General features: G+C 38.2%; 1 protein-coding gene across 4 annotated transcripts in view; it reads right to left on the bottom strand.

Annotated features, from left to right (window-relative positions):
• Positions 1 to 22,623, bottom strand: part of NELL1 (neural EGFL like 1) — a 1,018,153-nt gene that overhangs the window by 792,183 nt on the left and 203,347 nt on the right. For all 4 annotated transcript variants that reach the window (XM_069565320.1, XM_069565321.1, XM_069565323.1 and 1 more), the window contains exon 5: positions 19,126 to 19,222. In XM_069565320.1, the coding sequence (XP_069421421.1) occupies positions 19,126 to 19,222 (97 nt within the window). The remainder of the gene's footprint in view (positions 1 to 19,125; positions 19,223 to 22,623) is intronic.

Genomic DNA, 22,623 nt, shown 5'->3' on the forward strand with positions numbered 1-22,623 from the left:
ATGAATGTATAAATAAGCAATATATAGGATTGTTTTGCATTTTTAAATATTAGTTCAGTTCAGTCGCTCAGTCGTGTCTGACTCTTTGCGACCCCATGAATCGCAGCACGCCAAGCCTCCCTGTCCATCAACAACTCCCGGAGTTCACTCAGATTCACATCCATCGAGTCAGTGATGCCATCCAGCCATCTCCTCCTCTGTCGTCCCCTTCTCCTCCTGCCCCCAATCCCTCCCACCATCAGAGTCTTTTAAAATGAGTCAACTATTCGCATGAGGTCGCCAAAGTACTGCAGTTTCAGCTTTAGCATCATTCCTTCCAAAGAAATCCCAGGGCTGATCTCCTTCAGAATGGACTGCTTGGATCTCCTTGCAGTCCAAGGGACCCTCAAGAGTCTTCTCCAACACCACAGTTCAAAAGCATCAATTCTTCAGCGCTCAGCCTTCGTCACAGTCCAACTCTCACATCCATACATGACCACTGGAAAAACCATAGCCTTGACTAGATGGACTTTTGTTGGCAAAGTAATGTCTCTCCTTTTCAATATGCTATCTAAGTTGGTCATAACTTTCCTTCCAAGGAGTAAGCGTCTTTAAATTTCATGGCTGCAATCACCATCTGCAGTGATTCTGGACCTATAAATGATCTAATACCATAATTTTCTTCCACACCTTGCTTTTTCATTCAACATTAATTTTTATTCAATTCCTAAGATTTTAATGTTTACCACAGTTTAAATATTCTAATGATGGACAGCTTGGTTTGTCTTCTTTTTTTAAGTTTTTAAAATTGAAAAAAACAAATGCTCCTGTGATAATGCTTGTACATATCTCCTTGGGTACATACATTTCTTTAATAGAGAAACACGGAAAGAAGAGTTTGTTCAGGGTTTATACCTAGAAATTGGGATCCTGTGTCATAAGTTATGCACATCTTCAATTTTATAAAAAATCTCTCCAACTGCTCTCCCTAGCTGTTCTACCAGTTCAAATTTCCACTACAGTGAACACATAACAACTATCTCCTTCACACTTAACATTGTTGGTTTGGGGTTTTGTTTTTGTTTTTGATTTTGTTAGAATGATGGCTAAGAAATGTGCGAGTGTGCTCAGTCACAGCCCACTCTTTGAGACCTCGTGAACTGTAGCCGTCCAGGCTCCTCTCTCTATGGGATTTTCCAGGCAAGAATATCGGAATGAGTTGCCATTTCCTACTTCAGGGGATCTTCAGAACCAGGGATCTAAACCACATCTCCTACACTGCCAGGCAGATTCTGTACCACTCTGTCACCTGGGAATCCCAGCTAAGAAACAGTATCTCCTACTGGCTCCAATTTGCATTTCCAAGATAACTACTGAAATGGAATTCCTTTTAATATGTCCATTTGCTTCCACTTTGGGGGACTGCCTTTTATACATATTTTGATATATTTCTTATTGAGTTATGAGAGTCTTGATTTGTAGCATTTCTTCAATGAATATTATTCAGTATTTCTTTGCTAACTGATCATTGTTGCCAAGATTATCTTTCATGAACAGATTTTTTTATTCTATATATTAAACATCAATATTTCCTTTACTGGTTCTGTATTTTTTGATCTTAAGAAATTGTTCTCTACTCCAAGAACATGAAGATTTGCTTCTATTTGTCTTCTAAAAACTTTTAAAGTTTTAATGTTTAGGTATTTAAGTTAATTCTAAATGTTAATTGTTTTTTTTGGATATGGTATGCAAATAAATATTTAAGCTTTTCCGGTCACTATACACAAAAATCAATCATATCAATTTCTATATATATGAAATATTTATTTAACAGAGCTTCCTAAACATTATCAATGAATAAACATATCTCATCATATATCAGATATGCCATTTCAAGTTTCCAAGTTGCCATATATAATGGAACAGTATCTTTCTGACTTCTCTATCTGTTCTATTGACTCATATGCCAATTCTTGCACTATAAGATTCCTATGAGTTTATTATAAGCCTTTATATCTAAAAGAGTAAGTCCCTTTTCCTTTTTCTTCTTCAGAATTGTCTTCATTATTCTTGTCCTTTAATCCTCCATAGGGCTTCCCTGGTGGCTCAGATAGTAAAGAATCTTTACCGCCTGCAGTGTAGGAGACCCAGTTTGATCCCTGAGTCAGGAAGATTCCCTGGAGAAGAGAATGGCTACCCACTCCAGTATCCTCCTCTGGAGAATTCTATCGAGAGGAGCCTGGTATGTTACAGTCCATGGAATCGCAGAGTCGGACACAACTGAGAAACAACACTTTCACTTCTCTTCTTTCTTCAATCGTCTACATAAATTTTAAAATCAGCTTATAGATTCCATCCAAAATAAAAATAAAAATCCTGTTAACTGAATCTACAGATCAATTTGGGAAGAATTGCATTTACTATTTAAAACCTTCTCCAGGAACATGGTATATCTCTTCCAATTTAGATGTTCTTTAATATAGTTTATAATAGAATTTTATAATTTGTTTCATAACTGTTATGGATATATTTGATTTTATTTGTTCTTAAGTACCTATACATTGTTATTATAAACAAAATATTATATCTAACGGCATTTTTGTTGTTTCCGCTACAAATTTCATTCAGTAATGCAGCTGACTTTGTTTTTTGATTTTGTATTTACTCAAATAAAGTAAAAACTTTTGTTCATACAAAAAGAGTATCCAAAAAATCCCAACAGAAGTGTCCAGTCTTTCTGAACTCTCTTGGCAATTGTAATAATTCATGAATCCAATTTTTGTAGACTATGACATACTTTGTGAATAAGTATATTTTTCTTTTTCATAATCCTAAAGGTTTTAACTTACTTTGCTGGTAAGGACCTACAGTAAAGTGTTGAAAAGAAACATGGTAATAGAGATTCCTACATGATTTCTGACTTCAGCAGGAATCTTAATATTTAAACCATAAGTGTGACGTTTCTATGTATGTTTTCTTCATGTACTTTTTATCAGCTTAATGTTTTCTTCTACTCTGATTTTGCTAAGAATTTTTTTTGTCATGAATCAGTATTGAATATTATGTAGTGTTTTTTTTCTGCCTCTTGAGATAACCACAGAAATGAACAAATATTCTGATGATGAAAACAGATTTACCTTATTGACTGAAATAACCAACAGGCTCTCTCTCTCTTTCTCTCTCTCTCTCCCTCACACACACACACACACACACACACACACACAGATACACTCAGTTTGCTAATATTTTGTTTAAACATGTTAATCTGTGTTCAAAAGTAAATTAGCTTGTACAATTTCTTATGCAGTCCTTGTCTAGTTTATACATCAAAGTAACTCTATCTTCATAAAATGAGATGGGTAGTGTTTTCATTTATTTTCTCCTCTGGAAGAGTTTATATAAAACAAGAGATGTTTCCTTGGGTGTAATACAGCTCCCTTGTATAAATGTCTAAACCCATTGCTTATTTGGTGAGAAGACATAATAGGCTGCAAAAATGGTCACAGTCCTTTGCTCTTTGGTGGTTCCATGCTCTGTGTAATGAGAATTTGTAGCATATGTCATCAAAAGGCAGAGTCTATTTCCCATATTCTTAAATCTGGCCTGGTAACTTGCTTTGGCCAGTAAAATGCAGAAAAATAATGTGCAAGTTTCAAGGGCAGGCTTCAAAAGGCCATTCAAAGTTTTGCTCCAGCTCTAGAAACCCTTATCAGCAATCATGTTAACAAAACTGGGCTAGACTATAACATGTAGCAGAGATAAACCAAACTAAACATTCTAGAACAGTCACCCCCTAGAAAACCTAGCAGCCGACCAAAGATACCACAAGTGAACTCACTGAGAATGCAATAACCAGTCGGCAAAGCCCAGCCCAAATTGCCAATGCACAAAATTCTGAACTGCACAAATGGTTGCTGTTTCAAGCTGCTAAGCTTCGATTTGTTATGCATCAAAAGCTAACTGATACAATATACAGATTTTAAAACATACATTTTTTTATGATGTTAATGATTCCAAGACTATCTGGGTTTTTCATTTGTTAAATCCATTTGATCATGTATATACTAAGGAATTATTCGTTTTTCTCTAGTTTTCTATTTCATTGGCACAAAACTGTTAATAATTAATTACTATTGGTTTTATTTTCATAGTATTTTTTGTGTGCATTTGTTATTCACATTGGTTTTTATACCTTCTCCCATTTTCTTCTTGCTCAAACTTCCAGACGTTTAGCCTGAGTTATTCTTTTCTAAAAAGGTGAGCTTTTTTTCTCCAGCTATTATTAAGATCTTCTCTATGACCTTGGGTGTTCTGCTATTCTGCCAGTACATCTAGATTTGGCTTTCTATCTATCCTCATTTGTGTAACAGATTATCAAAATGATCCAAAATTCTTCCATTCCTTGTTTCCATATCCTTGCAATGTTATATTGCAGAATAGTTCAAGAGATAAAGTCTATTTATTTACCCCTTGCTACTAGATTTGGTCATATGACTTTCTTTGGTCAATAAATTATTAGCAAATGTGATCAAGCAGGGCCTTAAAATGCACTAGAATTCTAAGGTTTCCTCTATTCTTTTTGAAATTTTGAAATTTCCATGTGAATAAGCTGGAGTAGACTCCACCTGGGGGAGAACAGCAGTACACCAGTCAACAGTCAGCCTACCACCAGAGTTGTGAAGAAGATATCTATTGACCAACCAATTGATCACAGACATATCAGAAAGCTCAGTAGATTACCAGCATACCCTGACTAAACTAGATCATCCCATCAACCCAAAGAATTATGAACTGAATAAAATGACTTGTTTAAGCTTCTAGGTTTTCCAAGTGACTTTTTATAGACAGCAAGAGCTTACACTTTGATTGTACTGTGTTTTCTATAATGAGAGTTGACGTCTTATCAACTTTGCAATACCCTTTAATCGTCACACTTTTGTTGAGGTTCAGTGGCTAAGTTCTCTCTGACTCTTGGTGATCCCATCAACTACAGAACATCAGGCTTCCTTGTCCTTCACCATCTCCTGGAGCTTTCTCAAACTCATCTCCATTGAGTCCATGATGCCATCTAACATCTCATCTTTTATAGTCCCTTCTCCTCCTGCCCTCAGTCTTTCCCATCATCAGGGTCTTTTCCAGTGAGTAATCTAGTCTCAACAGGTGGCCAAAGGATTGGAGCTTCAGCATCAGTTCTTCCAGTGAATATTCAGGGTTGATTTCCTTTAGGATTGACTGGTTTGATCTACTTTCAGTACGGGGGACTCTCACGAGTCTTCACCAGAACAATTCAAAAGCAGCAGCTCTTTAGCACTCAACCTTCTTGATGGTCCAACAATCACATTCATACATGACTACTGGAAAAACCATAACTTTGACTAAGACAGACCTTTGTTGGCAAAGTAATGCCTCTGCTTTTTAATACGTTGTCTAGATTTGTCATAGCTTTTCATCCAAAGAGGAAGTGTCTAGTGTGTATATGTGTATATATACTTTCATAAATACTTGAAAACTCCAAAAGATAATGGGAGGAAAGAGTTATGGGCACTATTAGAAGTATGATGAATCATGCATACAGAGAGGAAGATGACAGAATGAGAAAGACTAGAGATCTTGTCAAGAAAATTGGAGATACCAAAGGAACATTTCATGCAAAGATGGGCACAATAAAGGACAGAAACTGCCAGGACAGAACAGAAGCACAAGTGACTAAGAAGCAGTGCCAAGACTATACTAAAAGTATACAAAAAAGTTCTTAATCACCATGATGGTGTGGTCACTCACCTCGGGGCAGACATCCTGGAATGCGAATTCAAGTGGGTCTAGGAAGCATTGTGTGTGCTTAGTTGCTCAGTCAAGCACAACTCTTTGTGACCCTTTGGACTGTAGCCTGCCAGGCTCCTATGTCCATAGGATTTTTCAGGCAAGAAACAGTGGATTGGATTACCGTTTCCCTCTCCAGGGGATCTTTTTGACCCAGGGATTGAACCTGTGTCTTCTGTGTCTCCTGCACTGCAGGCAGATTCTTTACCCACTGAGCCATCAAGGAACTCATTACTATGAACAAAGCTAGTTGAGGTGATGGAACTCGAGCTGGCCTATTTTAAATCCTAAAGAATGATGCTGTTTTAAAATGCTGTACTCAATATGACAGCAAATTTGGAAAACTCAGCAATGGCCACAGGACTGGAAAAGGTCAGTTTTCATACCAATCCCAAAGAACGGCAATGCCAAAGAATGTTCAAACTACCGTACAATCACACTTATTTCACATGTTATAGCGAGGTAATGCTTAAAATCCTTCAAGCTAGGCTTCAACAGTACATGAACTGAGGACTTCCAGATGTATAAACTGGATTTTAAAAAGGCAGAGGAACCAGAGACCAAATTGCCAACATTTGCTGTATCATAGAAAAAGTAAGACAATTCAAGAAAAATATCTACTTCTGCTTTATTCACTATGCCAAAGCCTTTGACTGTGTGGATCACAACAAACTGTGGACAATTCTTAAAGAGATGGGAATACCAGACCACCTGACCTGTCTCCTGAGAAATCTGTATGCAAATTAAGAAACAACAGTTAGTAGACTACTTCTGCCTATCCTTTCACTGAAGGGGTAGTCGTCAGTATCATGGCTTTATTTTACAAGTTTCTGTCCTAATTTTTAATCTTGCATAGAATCCAAGCCATTCTCCATATCCCACACAGAATGTTGAAATTTAAGACTCTAAATGGAACTCTTATATATTGCTAATGAGAGTTTAAAATAATATAGCCATTTTGAAAAGTAAATTGGCATTTTTTGATGATGTTAAACATACATTTAATATTGTTGTTGCTATTTAGTACCTAAGTCATGTCTGATTCTTCTCAGCCCCATGGACTGTAGTCCACCAGGCTCCTTTGTCCATGGATTTCCCAGGCAAGAATACTGGAGTGGGTTGCCATTTCCTTCTCCAGGGGATCTTCCTAACCCAGGCATCAAACCTACATCTCTTGCATTGGCAGGCGGATTCTTTACCACTGAGCCACCAGGGAAGCCCTACCCTTAAGATACAGGCTAGCAATCCCACTCCAACATATTTACCCAAATGAAAATGAAAATGTTTTTTTATAAATAGCCTATATGCAAACGTTTTAGTAGCTTTATTCATAAATACTCAGAACAACCTAAATTCTCATGAACTGACAAATTATAGTACATGCATACAATAGAATTGGAATGCAACTCAGCAACAGAAAAGAATGAATCTTGATACACAAAATAGCATGGGTGAATCTCAACATATATACACACACATATAAATTATTCCATTTATAACACATTCTGGGAAGGGCAAAATTCTAGGAGAAGGCAACAAATCATTGATTCCTAGAGATTTAGGATAAGGAGAAGACTTGAACAAAGTGCAGTACAATGGAATTTCTGGAGGTTATCAACAATCCTTTATCTTGATTACGATGGTATACATGACTGTATAAAATTCCTAAAACTCAGAGAACCATAAATTTAAAGGGAAATTGATTTTATATGAATTATACCACAATTTTCAAAAAGGAAAAGGAAAAAAAGCCCAAGATCAAATGGTTTCACTGGTCTACCAAACATTTAAAGAAGCATTAATGCCAGTCCTTCTAAAATTTTCAAGAAAAGTTAGAAGCAGAAACATGCTTAAACTTATTTTTCAAGATTAGTATTACCCTGATACCAAAGCCAGAAAAGAACACTACAGAAAAAGAAATCTATACACCAATATCCTTGATAAACATAGATGCTAGGGGCATGGTCCTGAGATGGCAGAGAAATAGGACAGGGAGACCACTTTCTCCCCAACAAAATCATCAAAAGATCAGCTGAATGTTGACCAACTTCCAAAAAACAACTTCTGAATGGCAGCAGAGGACACCAGGCACCCAGAAAGGCAGTCCATTCTCTTCGATAGGAGGTAGGACAAAATATAAAAGACAAAGAGAGAGACAAGAGAGCTAGGGACAGAGACCTGTCCTGGGAGGGAGTCGTGAAGGAGGAGAAGTTTCCAAACAACAGGAAACCGTCTCACCAATGGGTCTGTGGAGAGTTTTGGAATCTCAAAGGGCAACATAACTGAGAGGGAAAAAAAAACAAAAAAACAAAACCCACAGAATACATGCCTTAACCAAAACTCCCAGCAGAAAAATACTCCAGACACTGGCATCTGCCACCAGCGAGCGGGGAGGTGCAGGTTGCATGCTTAGGGTAAGGACCTGGTCTGAATGCCCTGAGGACTATCTGAAGGAGCTAAGGTGAGATAGCAACCCAAACTGTGGGATAGCCTGAGAGAGGAAAAAAATAAAACAGAGAGAGAACTTTTCCGCGAAAAGTTCTAACCCAAGGCGGAGCCTGGCCGACTCAAGGAACAAAGGATTGAGCAAATACCAAAGGAGAGCTAGCCAGCTGTGGACTGGCCCATCCGCCTGCAGGCAACATCCAGGGCCAGAAGGCTAGAGGCAACCTCAGCCCCAAAGATGGCATCCTCCACCAAACTGGGAGCAGGCTCCCAGTTGTTAACAAAGTCTTCTGGGATCCTGGACGGTTGACATCTACCAGGATGGTCGCAGCCTGAGATCAGCCCCCCAGAGGAGACACACGGCACACCTAAGATGGTACTCTTGCTGTGCAGCTGGGAACAGGGGTGATAAGATGCACCGTACACCTGGGACAGTGCGCTCACCAAGTACCTGGTCGCCTGAGCTCCTCAGACCTGGGAAGGGTACAAAACACAGGCCCAACTGAGTCTGTGCCTTTGTGGAGTACCCAAGAACCTGAACCTGAGCAGCTTAGACCTAGAAAGTGCACACAACCCAGGGCCTGCTTTGGACAGTTCCCCTTCAGAGCAACCTGGAGCCTGAGCAGTGTAGCCCAGGAAAGCACACGTGCTGTGAACTGGGGCAAACCCAGTGTGGTCCAGACACTGCGAGCATTCCCCACACATGCCAGTGATATTTGTTTCCACTGTTCCTCCCCCGCCACAGCACAACTGAACAAGTGAGCCTAAATAAGTGACCACCTTCACCCCAATGTGTCAGGGCAGAAATTAGACACTGAAGAGACTAGCAAACAGAGGAAGCCAAAATAAACACAGAAGAGGGAGCCACGCTGGAAGAGACAGGTGCAACAGATTAAAACCCTAAGTAAACATTGACTAAGCACTGGAAGGGGCCTACAGACCTTGAGGAGGAGGATAAGCTGGAACAAGGAACTATCTGAAACTGAACTGACTCCAAACTGCCCTCAACAGCTCCAGAGAAATTCCTAGACATATTTTTACTATTATCATTTTTTTTATTTTTAAGTTCTTTATTACTCCTTTAATTTTCATTTTTATAACCTACTTTTCAGTTCAGTTCAGTCACTCAGTCATGTCCGACTACTTGCGACCCCATGAATCTCAGCATGCCAGGCCTCCCTGTCCATCACCAACTCCTGCAGCTCACTCAAACTCAGGTCCATCGAGTCAGTGATGTCATCCAGCCATCTCATCCTCTGTCGTCCCCTTCTCCTCCTGCCCCCAATCCCTCCCAGCATCAGAGTCTTTTCCAGCGAGTCAACTCTTTACATGATGTGACCAAAGTACTGGAGTTTCAGCTTCAACGTCAGTCCTTCCAATGAACATGCAGGACTGATCTCCTTTAGGATGGACTGGTGGGATCTCCTTGCAGTCCAAGGGACGCTCAAGAGTCTTCTCCAACACCACAGTTCAAAAGCATCAATTCTTCGGGGCTCAGCTTTCTTCACAGTTCAACTCTCACATCTATACATAACTACTGGAAAAACCATAGCCTTGACTAGACACACCTTTGTTGGCAAAGTAATGTGTCTGCTTTTGAAAATGCTGTCTAGGTTGGTCATAACTTTTCTTCCAAGGAGTAAGCGTCTTTTAATTTCATGGATGCAAACACCATCTGCAGTGATTTTGGAGCCTAAGAAAATAAAGTCTGACACTGTTTCCACTCTTTCCCCATCTATTTCCATGAAGTGATGGGACCAGATGCCATGATCTTCATTTTCTGAATGTTGAGCTTTAAGCCAACTTTTCCACTCTCCTCTTTCACTTTCATCAAGAGGCTTTTTAGTTGCTCTTCACTTTCTGCCATAAAAGGTAGTATCATCTGCATATTTGAGGTTACTGATATTTCTCCTGGCAATCTTGATTCCAGCTTATGCTTCTTCCAGTCCAGCATTTCTCATGATGTATTCTGCCCAGAAGTTAAATAAGCAGGGTGACAATATACAGCCTTGACGTACTCCTTTTCCTATTTGGAACCAGTCTGTTGTTCCATGTCCAGTTCTAACTGTTGCTTCCTGACCTGCATACAGATTTCTTAAGAGGCAGGTCAGGGGTTCAGGTATGCCCATCTTGTTCAGAATTTTCCACAGTTTATTGTGATCCACACAGTCAAAGGCTTTGGCATAGTCAATAAAGCAGAAATAGATGTTTTTCTGGAACTCTCTTGTTTTTTCCATGATCCAACGGATGTTGGCAATTTGATCTCTGGTTCCTCTGCCTCTTCTAAAACCAGCTTGAACATCTGGAAGTTCACGGTTCATGTATTGCTGAAGCCTGGCTTGCAGAAATTTGAGCATTACTTTACTAGCGTGTGAGATGAGTGCAATTGTGAGGTAGTCTGAACATTCTTTGGCATTGCCTTTCTTTGGGATTGGAATGAAAACTGACCTTTTCCAGTCCTGTGGCCATTGCTGAGTTTTCCAAATTTGCTGACATATTGAGTTTAGTACTTCCACAGCATCATCTTTCAAGATTTGAAATAGCTCAACTGGAATTCCATCGCCTCCACTAGCTTTGTTCGTAGTGATGCTTTCTAAGGCCCACTTGACTTCACATTCCAGGATGTCTGATTCTAGGTGAGTGATCACACCATCATGATTATCTGGGTCGTGAAGATCTTTTTCGTATAGTTTTTCTGTGTATTCCTGCCACCTCTTAATATCTTCTGCTTCTGTTAGGTCCATACCTTTTCTGTCCTTTATTGAGCACATCTTTGCATGAAATGTTCCCTCAGTATCTCTAATTTTCTTGAAGAGATCTCTCATCTTTCCCTTTCTGTTGTTTTCCTCTATTTCTTTGCAGTGATCACTGAAGAAGTCTTTCTTATCTCTTCTTGCTATCCTTTGGAACTCTACCATCAATATTTCCTAATATTTGGAAATATTTGGAACATGATAAATGCCCACCAAACCAAACAAAAAAGGAGGAGATAGGGAGTCTACCTGAAAAGAATTCCGAATAATGATAGTGAAAATGATCCAAAATCTTGGAAACAAAATGGAGTTACAGATAAATAGATTAGAGACAAGGATTGAGAAGATGCAAGAAATGTTTAACAAGGACCTTAAAGAATTTAGAAAGAGTCAATCAGTAATGAATAATGCAATAACTGAGATCAAAAGCACTCTGGAGGGAACCAACAGTAGAATAACTGAGGTAGAAGATAGGATAAGTGAGGTAGAAAATTTAAATAGAAATGGTGGAAATAAATGAAGCAGAGTGGAAAAAAGAATGAAAAGAAATTAGGACAACCTCAGAGACCTCTGGGACAATGTTAAATGCACCAACATTCAAATCATAGGTGTCCCAGAAGAAGAAGACAAAAAGAAAGGTCATGAGAAAATACTTGAGGAGATAATAGTTGAAAACTTCCCTAAAATTGGGAAGGAAATAACCACCCAAGTCCAAGAAATCCCAAGAGTCCCAAGCAGGATAAACTGAAGGCAAAACACCCCAAGACACATATTAATCAAATTAATGAAGATCAAACACGAAGAACCAATATTAAAAGCAGCAAGGGAAAAGCAACAGATAACATACAAGGGGATTCCCATAAGGATAACAGCTGATCTTTCAATAGAAACTCTTCAGGCCAGAACGGAATGGCAAGACATACTTAAAGTGATGAAAGAGAAAAATCTACATCCCAGATTACTATACCCAGCAAGGTATCCAACATGAAGGGGATCAAAAGCTTTACAGACAAGCAAAAGCTGAGAGAATTCAGCACCACCAAACCAGTTCTCCAGCACATGCTAAAGGATCTTCTCTAGACAGGAAACACTGAAAAGGTTTATAAACTTGAACTCAAAACAACAAAGTAAATGGCAACAGGATCATACTTATCAATAATTACCCTAAATGTAAATGGACTGAGTGCCCCAACCCAAAGACAAAGACTGGCTCAATGGATACAAAAACAAGACCCCTATATATGTTGTCTACAAGAGACCCACCTCAAAACAAGGGACACATACAGACTGAAAGTGAAGGGCTGGAAAAAGATATCCCATGCAAATAGAGACCAAAAGAAAGCAGGAGTAGCAATACTCATATCGGGTAATTTAGACTTTGAAATAAAGGCCATGAAAGAGACAAAGAAGGACACTACATAATAATCAAAGGATCAATCCAAGAAGAAGATATAACAATTATATATGCACCCAACACAGGAGCACTGCAATATGTAAGGCAAATGCTAACAAGTATGAAAGGGGAAATTAACAGTAACACAATAATAGTGGGAGACTTTAATACCCCACTCACATCTATGGATAAATCAACTAAACAGAAAATTAACAAGGAAACACGAACTTTATATGATACAATGGACCAGTTAGACCTAACTGATATCTATAGGACAATTCACCCCCCCAAAAATGAATTTCACCTTTTTCTCAAGTGCGCACAGAACATTCTCCAGGATAGATCATATCCTGGACCATAAATCTAGCCTTTGTAAATTCAAACAAAACAAAAATTGAAATCATTTCAAGCCTCTTTTCTGACCACGATGCAGTAAGATTAGATGTCAACTACAGGGCTAAATCTATTAAAAATGCAAACATATAGAAGCTAAACCACATGCTTCTGAATAACCAACAAATCACAAAAGAAATCAACACAGAAATCAAAATATGCATAGAAAAAAATGAAAATGAAAACATGACAACCCAAAATCTATGGAATTCAGTAAAAGCAGTGCTGAGGGGAAAGTTCATAAAGAAACAAGAGAAAAATTAAATAAATAACCTAACTTTACACCTAAAGCAACTAGAAAAAGAAGAAATTAAGAACCGCAGGGTTAGCAGAAAGAAAGAAATTATAAAAATTAGGGCAGAAGTAAATGAAAAAGAAACAAAGGAGACCATAGCCAAAATCAACAAAGCTAAAAGCTAGTTCTTTGAGAAGATAAATAAAATAGACAAATCATTAGCCAGACTCATCAAGAAACAAAGGGGAGAAGAATCAAATCAACAAAATTAAAAATGAAAATGGATACATCACAACAGGCAACACAGAAATACAAAGGATCATAGAGACTACGATCAGCAGCTATATACCAATAAAATGGACAACTTGGAAGAAATGGACGAATTCTTAGAAGAGTATAACCTTCCAAAACTGAACCAGGAAGAAATAGAAAAATCTTAACAGACCTATCACAAACACAGAAATTGAAACTGTAATCAGAAATCTTCCAACAAATAAAAGCCCAGGAGAAGACGGCTTCACAGGTGAATTCTATCAAAAATTTAGAGAAGAGCTAACACCTATCCTACTCAAACTCTTCCAGAAAATTGCAGAGGAAGGTAAATAGCCAAACTCATTCTATGAGGTTACCATCACCCTAATACCAAAACCAGACAAAGATGCCACAAAAAAAGAAAACTACAGGCCAATAGCACTGATGAACATCCTTAACAAAAATCCTTAACAAAATTCTAGCAAACAGAATCCAACAACATATTTAAAACATCATACATCATGACCAAGTGTGTTTTATTCCAGGGATGCAAGGATTCTTCAATATTCACAGATCAATCAATGTGATACACCACATTAACAAACTGAAAGATAAAAACCATATGATTATCTCAATAGATACAGACAAAGCCTTTGACATTCAACATCAAATTTCAAAATCCATTTATGATAAAAAAAAAACCCTCCAGAAAGCAGGCATAGAAGGAACATACCTCAAGACAATAAAAGCTATATATGATAAACCCACAGCAAACATTATCCTCAATGATGAAAAACTTAAATAATTTCCCCTAAAGGCAGGAATGAGACAAGGGTGCCCACTCTCACCACTAATATTCAACATAGTTTTGGAAGTTTTAGACACAGCAATCAGAAAAGAAAAAGAAATAAAAGAAATCCAGATTGGAAAAGAAGTAAAACTCTCACTGTTCACAGATGACATGATCCTCTACATAGAAAACCCTAAAGACACCACCAGAAAATCACAGGAACTAATCAATGAATATAGTAAAGTTATAGGATATAAAATTAACATGCAGAAATCCCTTGCATTCCTAGACACTAACAATGAGAAAACAGAATGAGAAATCAAGGAAACAATTCCATTCACCATAGTGACAAAAAGAATAAAATACTTAGGAATATATCTACCTAAAGAAACTAAAGACCTATCTATAGAAAACTATAAAACACTGGTGAAAGAAATCAAAGAGGACACTAATAGATGGAGAAATATACCATGTTCATGGATTGGAAGAATCAATATAGTGAAAATGAGTATACTACCCAAAGCAATCTATAGGTTCAATGCAATCCCTATCAAGCTACCAATGATATTTTTCACAAAACTACAACAAATAATTTCACAATTTGTATGGAAATACAAAAAACCTCAAATACCCAAAGCAATCTTGAGAAAGAAGAATGGAACTGGAGGAACCAACCTGCCTGACTTCACACTATACTACAAAGTTACAGTCATCGAGACAGTATGGTACTGGCACAAAGACAGACATATAGATCAATGGAACAAAACAGAAAGTCCAGAGATTAAATCCATGCACCTATGGACACCTTATCTTTGACAAAGGAGGAAAGAATATACAATGGAGAAAAGACAATCTCTTTAACAAGTGGTGCTGGGAAAACTGGTCAACCACTTGTAAAAGAATGAAACTAGAACACTTTCTAACACCATACACAAAATAAACTCAAAATGGATTAAAGATCTAAATGTAAGACCAGAAACTATAAAACTCCTAGAGGAAAACATAGGCAAAACACTCTCTGACATAAACCACAGCAGGATCCTCTATGACCCATCTCCCAGAATATTGGAAATAAAAGCAAAACTAAACAAATAGGACATAATTAACCTTAAAAGCTTCTGCACAATGAAGGAAACTATAAGCAAGGTGAAAAGACATCCTTCAGAATGGGAGAAAACAATAGCAAATGAAGCAACTGACAAAGAATTAATCTAAAAAATATACAAGCAGCTCATGCAGCTCAATTCCAGAAAAATAAACGACCCAGTCAAAAAAATGGGCCAAAGAATTAAACACACATGTCTCCAAAGAAGACATACAGATGGGTAACAAACACATGAAAAGGTGCTCAACATCACTCATTATCAGAGAAATGCAAATTAAAACCACAATGAGGTACCATTTCACGCTGGTCAGAATGCCTGCTATCAAAAAAGTCTACAAACAATAAATGCTGGAGAGGGTGTGGAGAAAAGGGAACCCTCTTAAACTGTTGGTGGGAATGCAAACTAGTCCAGCCACTATGGAGAACAGTGGGGAGATTCCTTAAAAAACTGGAAATAGAATTCCCATATGACCCAGCAATCCCACTTCTGGGCATACACACTGAGGAAACCAGAATTGTTTGAAAAAACTGGAAATAGAACTGCCTTATGACCCAGCAGTCCCACTGCTGGGCATACATGCCATGGAAACCAGAGTTGAAAGAGACACGTGTACCCCAATGTTCATCGCAGCACTGTTTATAATAGCCAGGACATGGAAACAACCTAGATGTCCATCAGCAGATGAATGGATAAGAAAGCTGTGGTACATATACACAATGGAGTATTACTCAGCTATTAAAAAGAATGCATTAGAATAAGTTCTAATGAGGTGGATGAAACTGAAGCCTAATATACAGAGTGAAGTAAGTCAGAAAGAGAAACAGCAATACAGTATATTAACACATATATATGGAATTTAGAAAGATGGTAATGATGACCCTATATTTGAGACAGCAAGAGGCACAGATGTAAAGAACAGATTTTGGACTCTGCGGAAGAAGGCGAGGGTGGGATGATTTGAGAGAATAGCATTGAAACATGTATATTACCATATATTGAAATAGATCCAGGTTCAATGTATGAGACAGAACACTCAGGGCCACTGCACTGAGATGCCCCTGAGGGATGTGATGGGGAGGGAGGTGGGAGGGGAGTTCAGAATGGAGGACGCATGTACACCCATGGCTGATTCATGACAATGTATGGCAAAAACGACTACAATATTGTAAAGTAACTAGCCTCTGATTAAATTAATTAATTAATTTTTTAAAAAGACTAGATTGGAAAAAAGTAAAAACATAGATGCCAAAATTCTTAAAATACTAGCAAATCAAATTTAAGAGTACATTAAAAGAACATGTACCAAGGTCAAGTGAGATTTGTCCCTGGGATGCAAGGATGCTTCAAGTCATGCAAATCAATAATTGTGATATACCACATTAACTGAACTGAACCGCATTAACAGAATGAAAGACAAAAAGCATATGATCCTATCAATAGATGTATAAAAAGCATCTGACATAATGCAGTATCCTTTCATGATAGAAACACCCAAATTGGGCATAGAAAGAACATAGTCCAATGTAATAAAGGCCATAGTCAACATCATACTCAACAGTCGTGACTGAACACTCTTATTCAAAGATCAGGAATAAATACTGGGTGTCCATTCTCACCATTCCTATTCAACATAGTACTTGAAGCCCTATATAGAGCAATCAGGCAAAAAAAGGGGAACAAAAGGTTTCCAAATTGGAAATGAAGAAGTAAAATGTAACTGCCTGTAGATATGATCTTATACACAGAAAACTCCAAAACTCCACCAAAAAACTTTTAGAACAAATCAATGAAAGTCTGTAAAACTGTAGGGAACATAATCAAAATATAAAAATCAGCTGCATTTCTATACACTGACAACAAAATACCCCAAAAAGAAATAAAACAATAGCATCAAAACTAATAAAATACTTAGGAATAAATTTAAGGATATGAAAGATCTGTACACTGAAAACTGCAAGACTGACTAAAAACCTGAAAAAGACACACATGCATGGAAACGTATCTCATATTCATGGATCAGAATAATTACTACTGTTAAAATCGCTCACTACCCAAAGTCATCTGGAGAGTCAATGCAATCCCTATGTAAATCCAAAAGGCATTTTTCACAGATACTGAAAAAAAAAAAAATCCCCAAATTTGTTAAAGCCAAATAGGCATTGTAAGACCCCAAATAGCCAAGGTAATCCTGAGAAAGAAGAACAAAGTTGGAGGCACCATACTTTCTGATTTCTACTTGTACTACAAAGCTATAGTAATCAAAATATGATACTAGCCAAAAATAGACACATAATCCAATGAAACAGAACTGGGAACCCAAAAGTCAATCCTTGCATATATGGACAACTGATATTTGCAAATCACAAAGCTGATAAGCGGTTAGTATCTGAAATATACAAAGAACTCATACAACACAATAGCAAGAGAAAGTCTGACTTTAAAATGGGCAGAGGAACTCAATAAACATTTCTCCAAGGAAAACATACATTTATACCCCCAACAAAAAATTTTAAGAAGACATGGTATGTATATGTATGTGTACACATACAGAGTAGAATATTATTCAATCATGAGAAAAAATATCCTGCCATTTGCAACAACATGGATGGACCTTGAGGGCATTATGCAAAGTGAAACAGTTCAGATAGAGAAATACAAGTAATGCATGGTATCACTTATATGTGGACTCTAAAAACCTGATTCACAGACACAGAGAATAGAATGATAGTTGCCAGGGTTTAGGGGAAGCGGGGAGAGTGGACAGGTATTGGTCAAAGGATACCTTCCACTTATAATACAGCATAGTGATCACAGCAAATAATACTGTACTATAAACGTGAAAGCTGCTGAGAGTAATCTTAAATGTTCTCACCATGAAAAAAGAAATGGTAATTATGTAATGTGATGGAAGTGTTAGACCACATTATGGTGGAAATCATTTTGCAATATATTACATGTGTCAAACTGAAGTACACCTTATACATAATGTTGTATGTCATTGACATCTCAATTAAGTTGGAATAGATAAGTAGATTACCAGGAAAAAGGAATAAATTTAAATATCTAACTCTTTGGTATTGGCAGACATCCCTTTGGTTTTCACTTCCCTCCATATATTTAGCATCTAAGGATCTCCCTTCTTGTAAGTGCAATGACAAATCTTAAAAGATTTTTGTTCTATTTTATCCAACATTTATAGGCATTTTGAAGCAAAAGGATTTCACAAATATCTAGTCTACCATATGGCCAGAAGCAAAATTCTGCCATTCTATTGAAGTACAAGACTATCTTAAAATTTCATGATGTTTTTTAACTTTTTCAATTCACTTTATCACTGAGTCCTGATGCTTCTATGAAGCACAATAATGCACTTATTGCATTACACTCTTTATAGACAGGAAAACCAAAACTGATGGAAGTTGAGCCGTTTCTTATTATTTATCTAAACTAGACATCTACCCCAAAACTGAATTAATAAAGATTCTGAGAATGAAAAGGAACTTGAAGATTACCTTAAATCTTCCAGAAGTAGAGCAATAAGGAACAGTTTGAGGATTATTTACATTCTGGAGGACTTCCCTGGTGGCTCAGATGGTAAAGTGTCTGTCTACAATGCGGGAGACCCGGGTTCGATCCCTGGGTTGGGAAGATCTGCTGGAGAAGGAAATAGCAATCCACTCCAGTACTATTGCCTGGAAAATCCCATGGACAGAGGAGCCTAGTAAGCTATAGTCCATGGGGTCGCAAAGAGTCGGACACGACTGAGCGACTTCAATTACTTACATTCTGATTCATCCATAGTTGACAGTAGAGTGAAGTGTGTGACCTCGGGCAAGTCATTGAAGTCTCTGTCTAATCTCAAAACACCCACATCATAGAATTGCTGTGACAATTAAGTGCATACATTCACATCAAGCACATAGAATAGCACGTTGCAAAAAGTAGAAGGTAGTGCTTACTTTGAATAAACCATGCTTTTGGTTGCGCTGACCAAGCCACAAATTGCTTCCAGGGGGAAGGTTGGTCTCAGGAGGGTCTATCACACGTTCATAAATCCTGTAGGAGCAAAGAACACAGTTACTAATAAAGAGGTTCAAAGCAGAACCCAAAGGTACATAGATATTGTTGGAAGTACTCAAGGCATTTGCTGCTGGTATAGAGATGGAGGCAATATGGGGTACATTTTAGATGACAGGTAACATAATCAGGGATCTGTTCCTGACAACACTTGGAAACATTATCTGGGGCCCTCCCAGCTTTCTATGTTGGCTCTTTTTGCAGAGAAAGAAGAAAGAAGATAACATTTTTGCATATCTCCTCTGAGTAATGAATTTTATATAACCTCTGAGTAAAGTGGTTTTACCCATTTTTCAGGCGAGAATGTTGAGGTTCAGAGACCATAAAGAAGCCAACCAAGACAGCCAGTGTAGAGAACTAGGTTTAAAGAAGGTTGAGAAGTGCTTGCAAACGAGACTCTCAACCAGGGCTGAACATTCTTGCAAACGAGATGTTCAGCTAAGAATCCTGTTTGTTCCCATGGAAAAAGAACATTGCTTGCACACAAGGATGTTTCTCTGATTCCTCAATAGGAACAGACCTTGGGACAAAACGGATTCTAAGTTGATAAGGAAGTTCCCCAAAACAAAGTCTTAGCTGCAGTAAATAAGCCAAGGTAAAGATTATCTCGCCCTGCGCCTGCGCACTGTATAGTCTCTAAATCGTAGTGCTTGGCAGCTTGCCCTGTAGGGTGTTGTGCAAGGGATATAAAATAAAGCAGCTGTAAGAAGCGAGTGTTAAAAATATAAAGATTTAAACCACTCTGCAGTGTTGGTGTTTCATTCCGTCGCCGGCAGCCAGAGAAGAGAAAAGTTGGGATGAGAATCTATCTGGCCTGGCTGTGCAGCCCATGCACCCTCCTCTGTGCTCTACGACTCTCTGACAGCTTTATCCAGCTGCTACTTATTTCTACAGTAATCTCCCAGACCCCATCTAAACAACTGAGGAGCAGCTGCCCACATGATAATGAGCTTCCTGTACAAAATCAAGTAAATAAAATAATCATCCAATGAACAAATATTTATTGAGCATTTCTTTATGCTTCAAGCTCCTTTTAAGGCAACAGAAGATAGAGCAATAAACCAGACATACAAAGTCCTGTCCTCATAGAGCAAAAGAAAGAATTCTGCATAAGAAGAAGAATCTTCGTGTGATACATGAAGACACGGAACTAATACAGAGGAAACAACCATCTCGGGATCTTTGCAGGCACTAAGAAAACCTGCTGAAAAGCAAACTGTCTCAGTTACTCTGCCCTCCCAAGCTCCATGTTAGTCAATAACAAATCCTGAAATATTGCTCTCTTTAGAAACAATCCCTGCAAACACCAGCTGAGCAAAGGCCTCCACCTCACCTCTGGCAAGTACCTTCCAGCACCTGAGTATTGAGAAGGGAAAGGAAGAGCTCAACTAAGACTTGAACCTGTCTCCATAGATGCTCAGAAGAGGCTGAGTGTGGTGAGACTTAGGGACTGCCTCTTGCCAGAGGGTTCTGAATTTCTCCATCAGCTTTCAGTAGTAGAGTGCAGAAGAACTGGAGAACTGTCCAGTTACATCAAGGCCAGTGAATTATTGCAAGGCTGATGCAGCTGGGATCTATCACATTGCAGCCTTAAGCTTATGTCTTAGCCACATCATCCATTACTCTCCTGTTCCCCAACAATATATACAAGGTATCCAACTGACAAAGCTCTAAATATATCAGGTCCTTCTGTACTAATTATCTTTCTGTTATAAATGGAGGCTCAAAACATAAACAAGGTAAATAAGTTTCCCTAAAAAAGATAGTGTTTTCTCCACAACAAAGCATCCTTTCTTTTTCTGTTAGAAGGAACCATCTGAGATGAAGCAATGTGTCAAAACTGCCTTAATACAAGATGCTGTATACTTCCTTTAAAAAGTTTTCTTTCCTAATATTAGTGAAAAACTAGAAACAAGCCAAATTTACAACAACAGAGAAACATATACATTATCAAGTAGATCAGCTTGATAGAATTTACTACAGTCATTAACAGTGATAAATAGGCAGGTTATGAAATATGGGGAAGTATACACAAAATAATTTTCACCAGAGGAAAGGGGAATGCAAGATTATTTATGCACTATGGAGATAATGATGCAAAAATTATATTCAATGTTGGTGAGTTTCAGAGGAGTCCAGAGAGAAATGAAAATCGCTATATTTAGGTGAAGAGGCAGAGCATAATTTTCCATGAGGTGGTTTCACTAAACAGTTAAAAGTGTTGTCAACCTATTTATCTTAACCTTCATTTTAAACACCTGCATCTGTCCTAGTGAGAATAGTTTTCCATCCAAATGCCTTCTTTTTGGTTTTCAAAATGCTAGAAGGTAAGCTCAAAGGAGTAAAGGAAGGGGCTTTATCTAATGTTTACTAAGTGCATTTAAGAAGGAAAAATCAGAAAGATCAACTCCCTCTCCTGCTCTCTCTTCCACAAACATAGTAGTTCCCTGGAAGAAACCTTGAAGAAGCAAACATTTGAGGCCACTGTCATAAACAGGTGGCAACCCAAGGCGCATGAGCCAAAGGGGCAAGCTGACGTCCGTGTCCTACAGTCCTGTCAGGATCTGCTATTCATGCCAAGGGAAGTCTGCACTGCTGCCTTCCTGGAAGCCCCACCTATTCATTTGGATCAAAGAGCTCCAAGCAGCAGTCACAGTCCACAGATTGCATACAGGCCTAGCAAATGAGAGAGCTTAAAAACTATATTAAATTGACATAAAAACCCACACAAAGGGTATCTTCAGTTCAGTTGAGTCTCTCAGTTGTGTCCGACTCTTTGCAGCCACGTGGACTGCAGCATACCATGCCTTCCTGTCCACCAACAACTCCTAGAGCTTGCTCAAACTCATGTCCATTGAGTCAGTGATGCAATAACCATCTCATCTTCTGCCGTCCCCTTCTCTTCCCACCTACAATCTTTTCCAGAATCAGGATCTTTTCCAATGAGTCAGTTCTTCGCATCATTGGACCTTCAGCATCAGTCCTTCCAATGAATGTTCAGGACTGATTTCCTTTAGGATGGACTTGTTGGATCTCTTTGCAGTCCAAGGGACTTTCAAGTGTCTTCTCCAACACCACAATTCAAAAGCATCAATTCTTCCACACTCAGCTTTCTCTATAGTCTAACTCTCACATCCATACATGACTACTGGAAAAGCCATAGCATTAACTAGATGGACCTTTGTCAGCAAAGTAAAGTCTCTGCTTTTTAATATGCTATCTAGGTTGGCCATCACTCTTCTTCAAGGAGCAAATGTCTTTTAATTTCACGACTACAGTCATCATTTGCAGTGATTTTGGAGTCCAAGAAAATAAAATCTGTTACTTTTTCCATTGTTTCCCCATCTATTGGCCATGAAGTGATGGGACTGGATGCCATG

This window comes from Ovis canadensis, chromosome 21 (assembly GCF_042477335.2).
Source record: "Ovis canadensis isolate MfBH-ARS-UI-01 breed Bighorn chromosome 21, ARS-UI_OviCan_v2, whole genome shotgun sequence".
In the NCBI taxonomy this organism is placed as follows: Eukaryota; Metazoa; Chordata; class Mammalia; order Artiodactyla; family Bovidae; genus Ovis; species Ovis canadensis.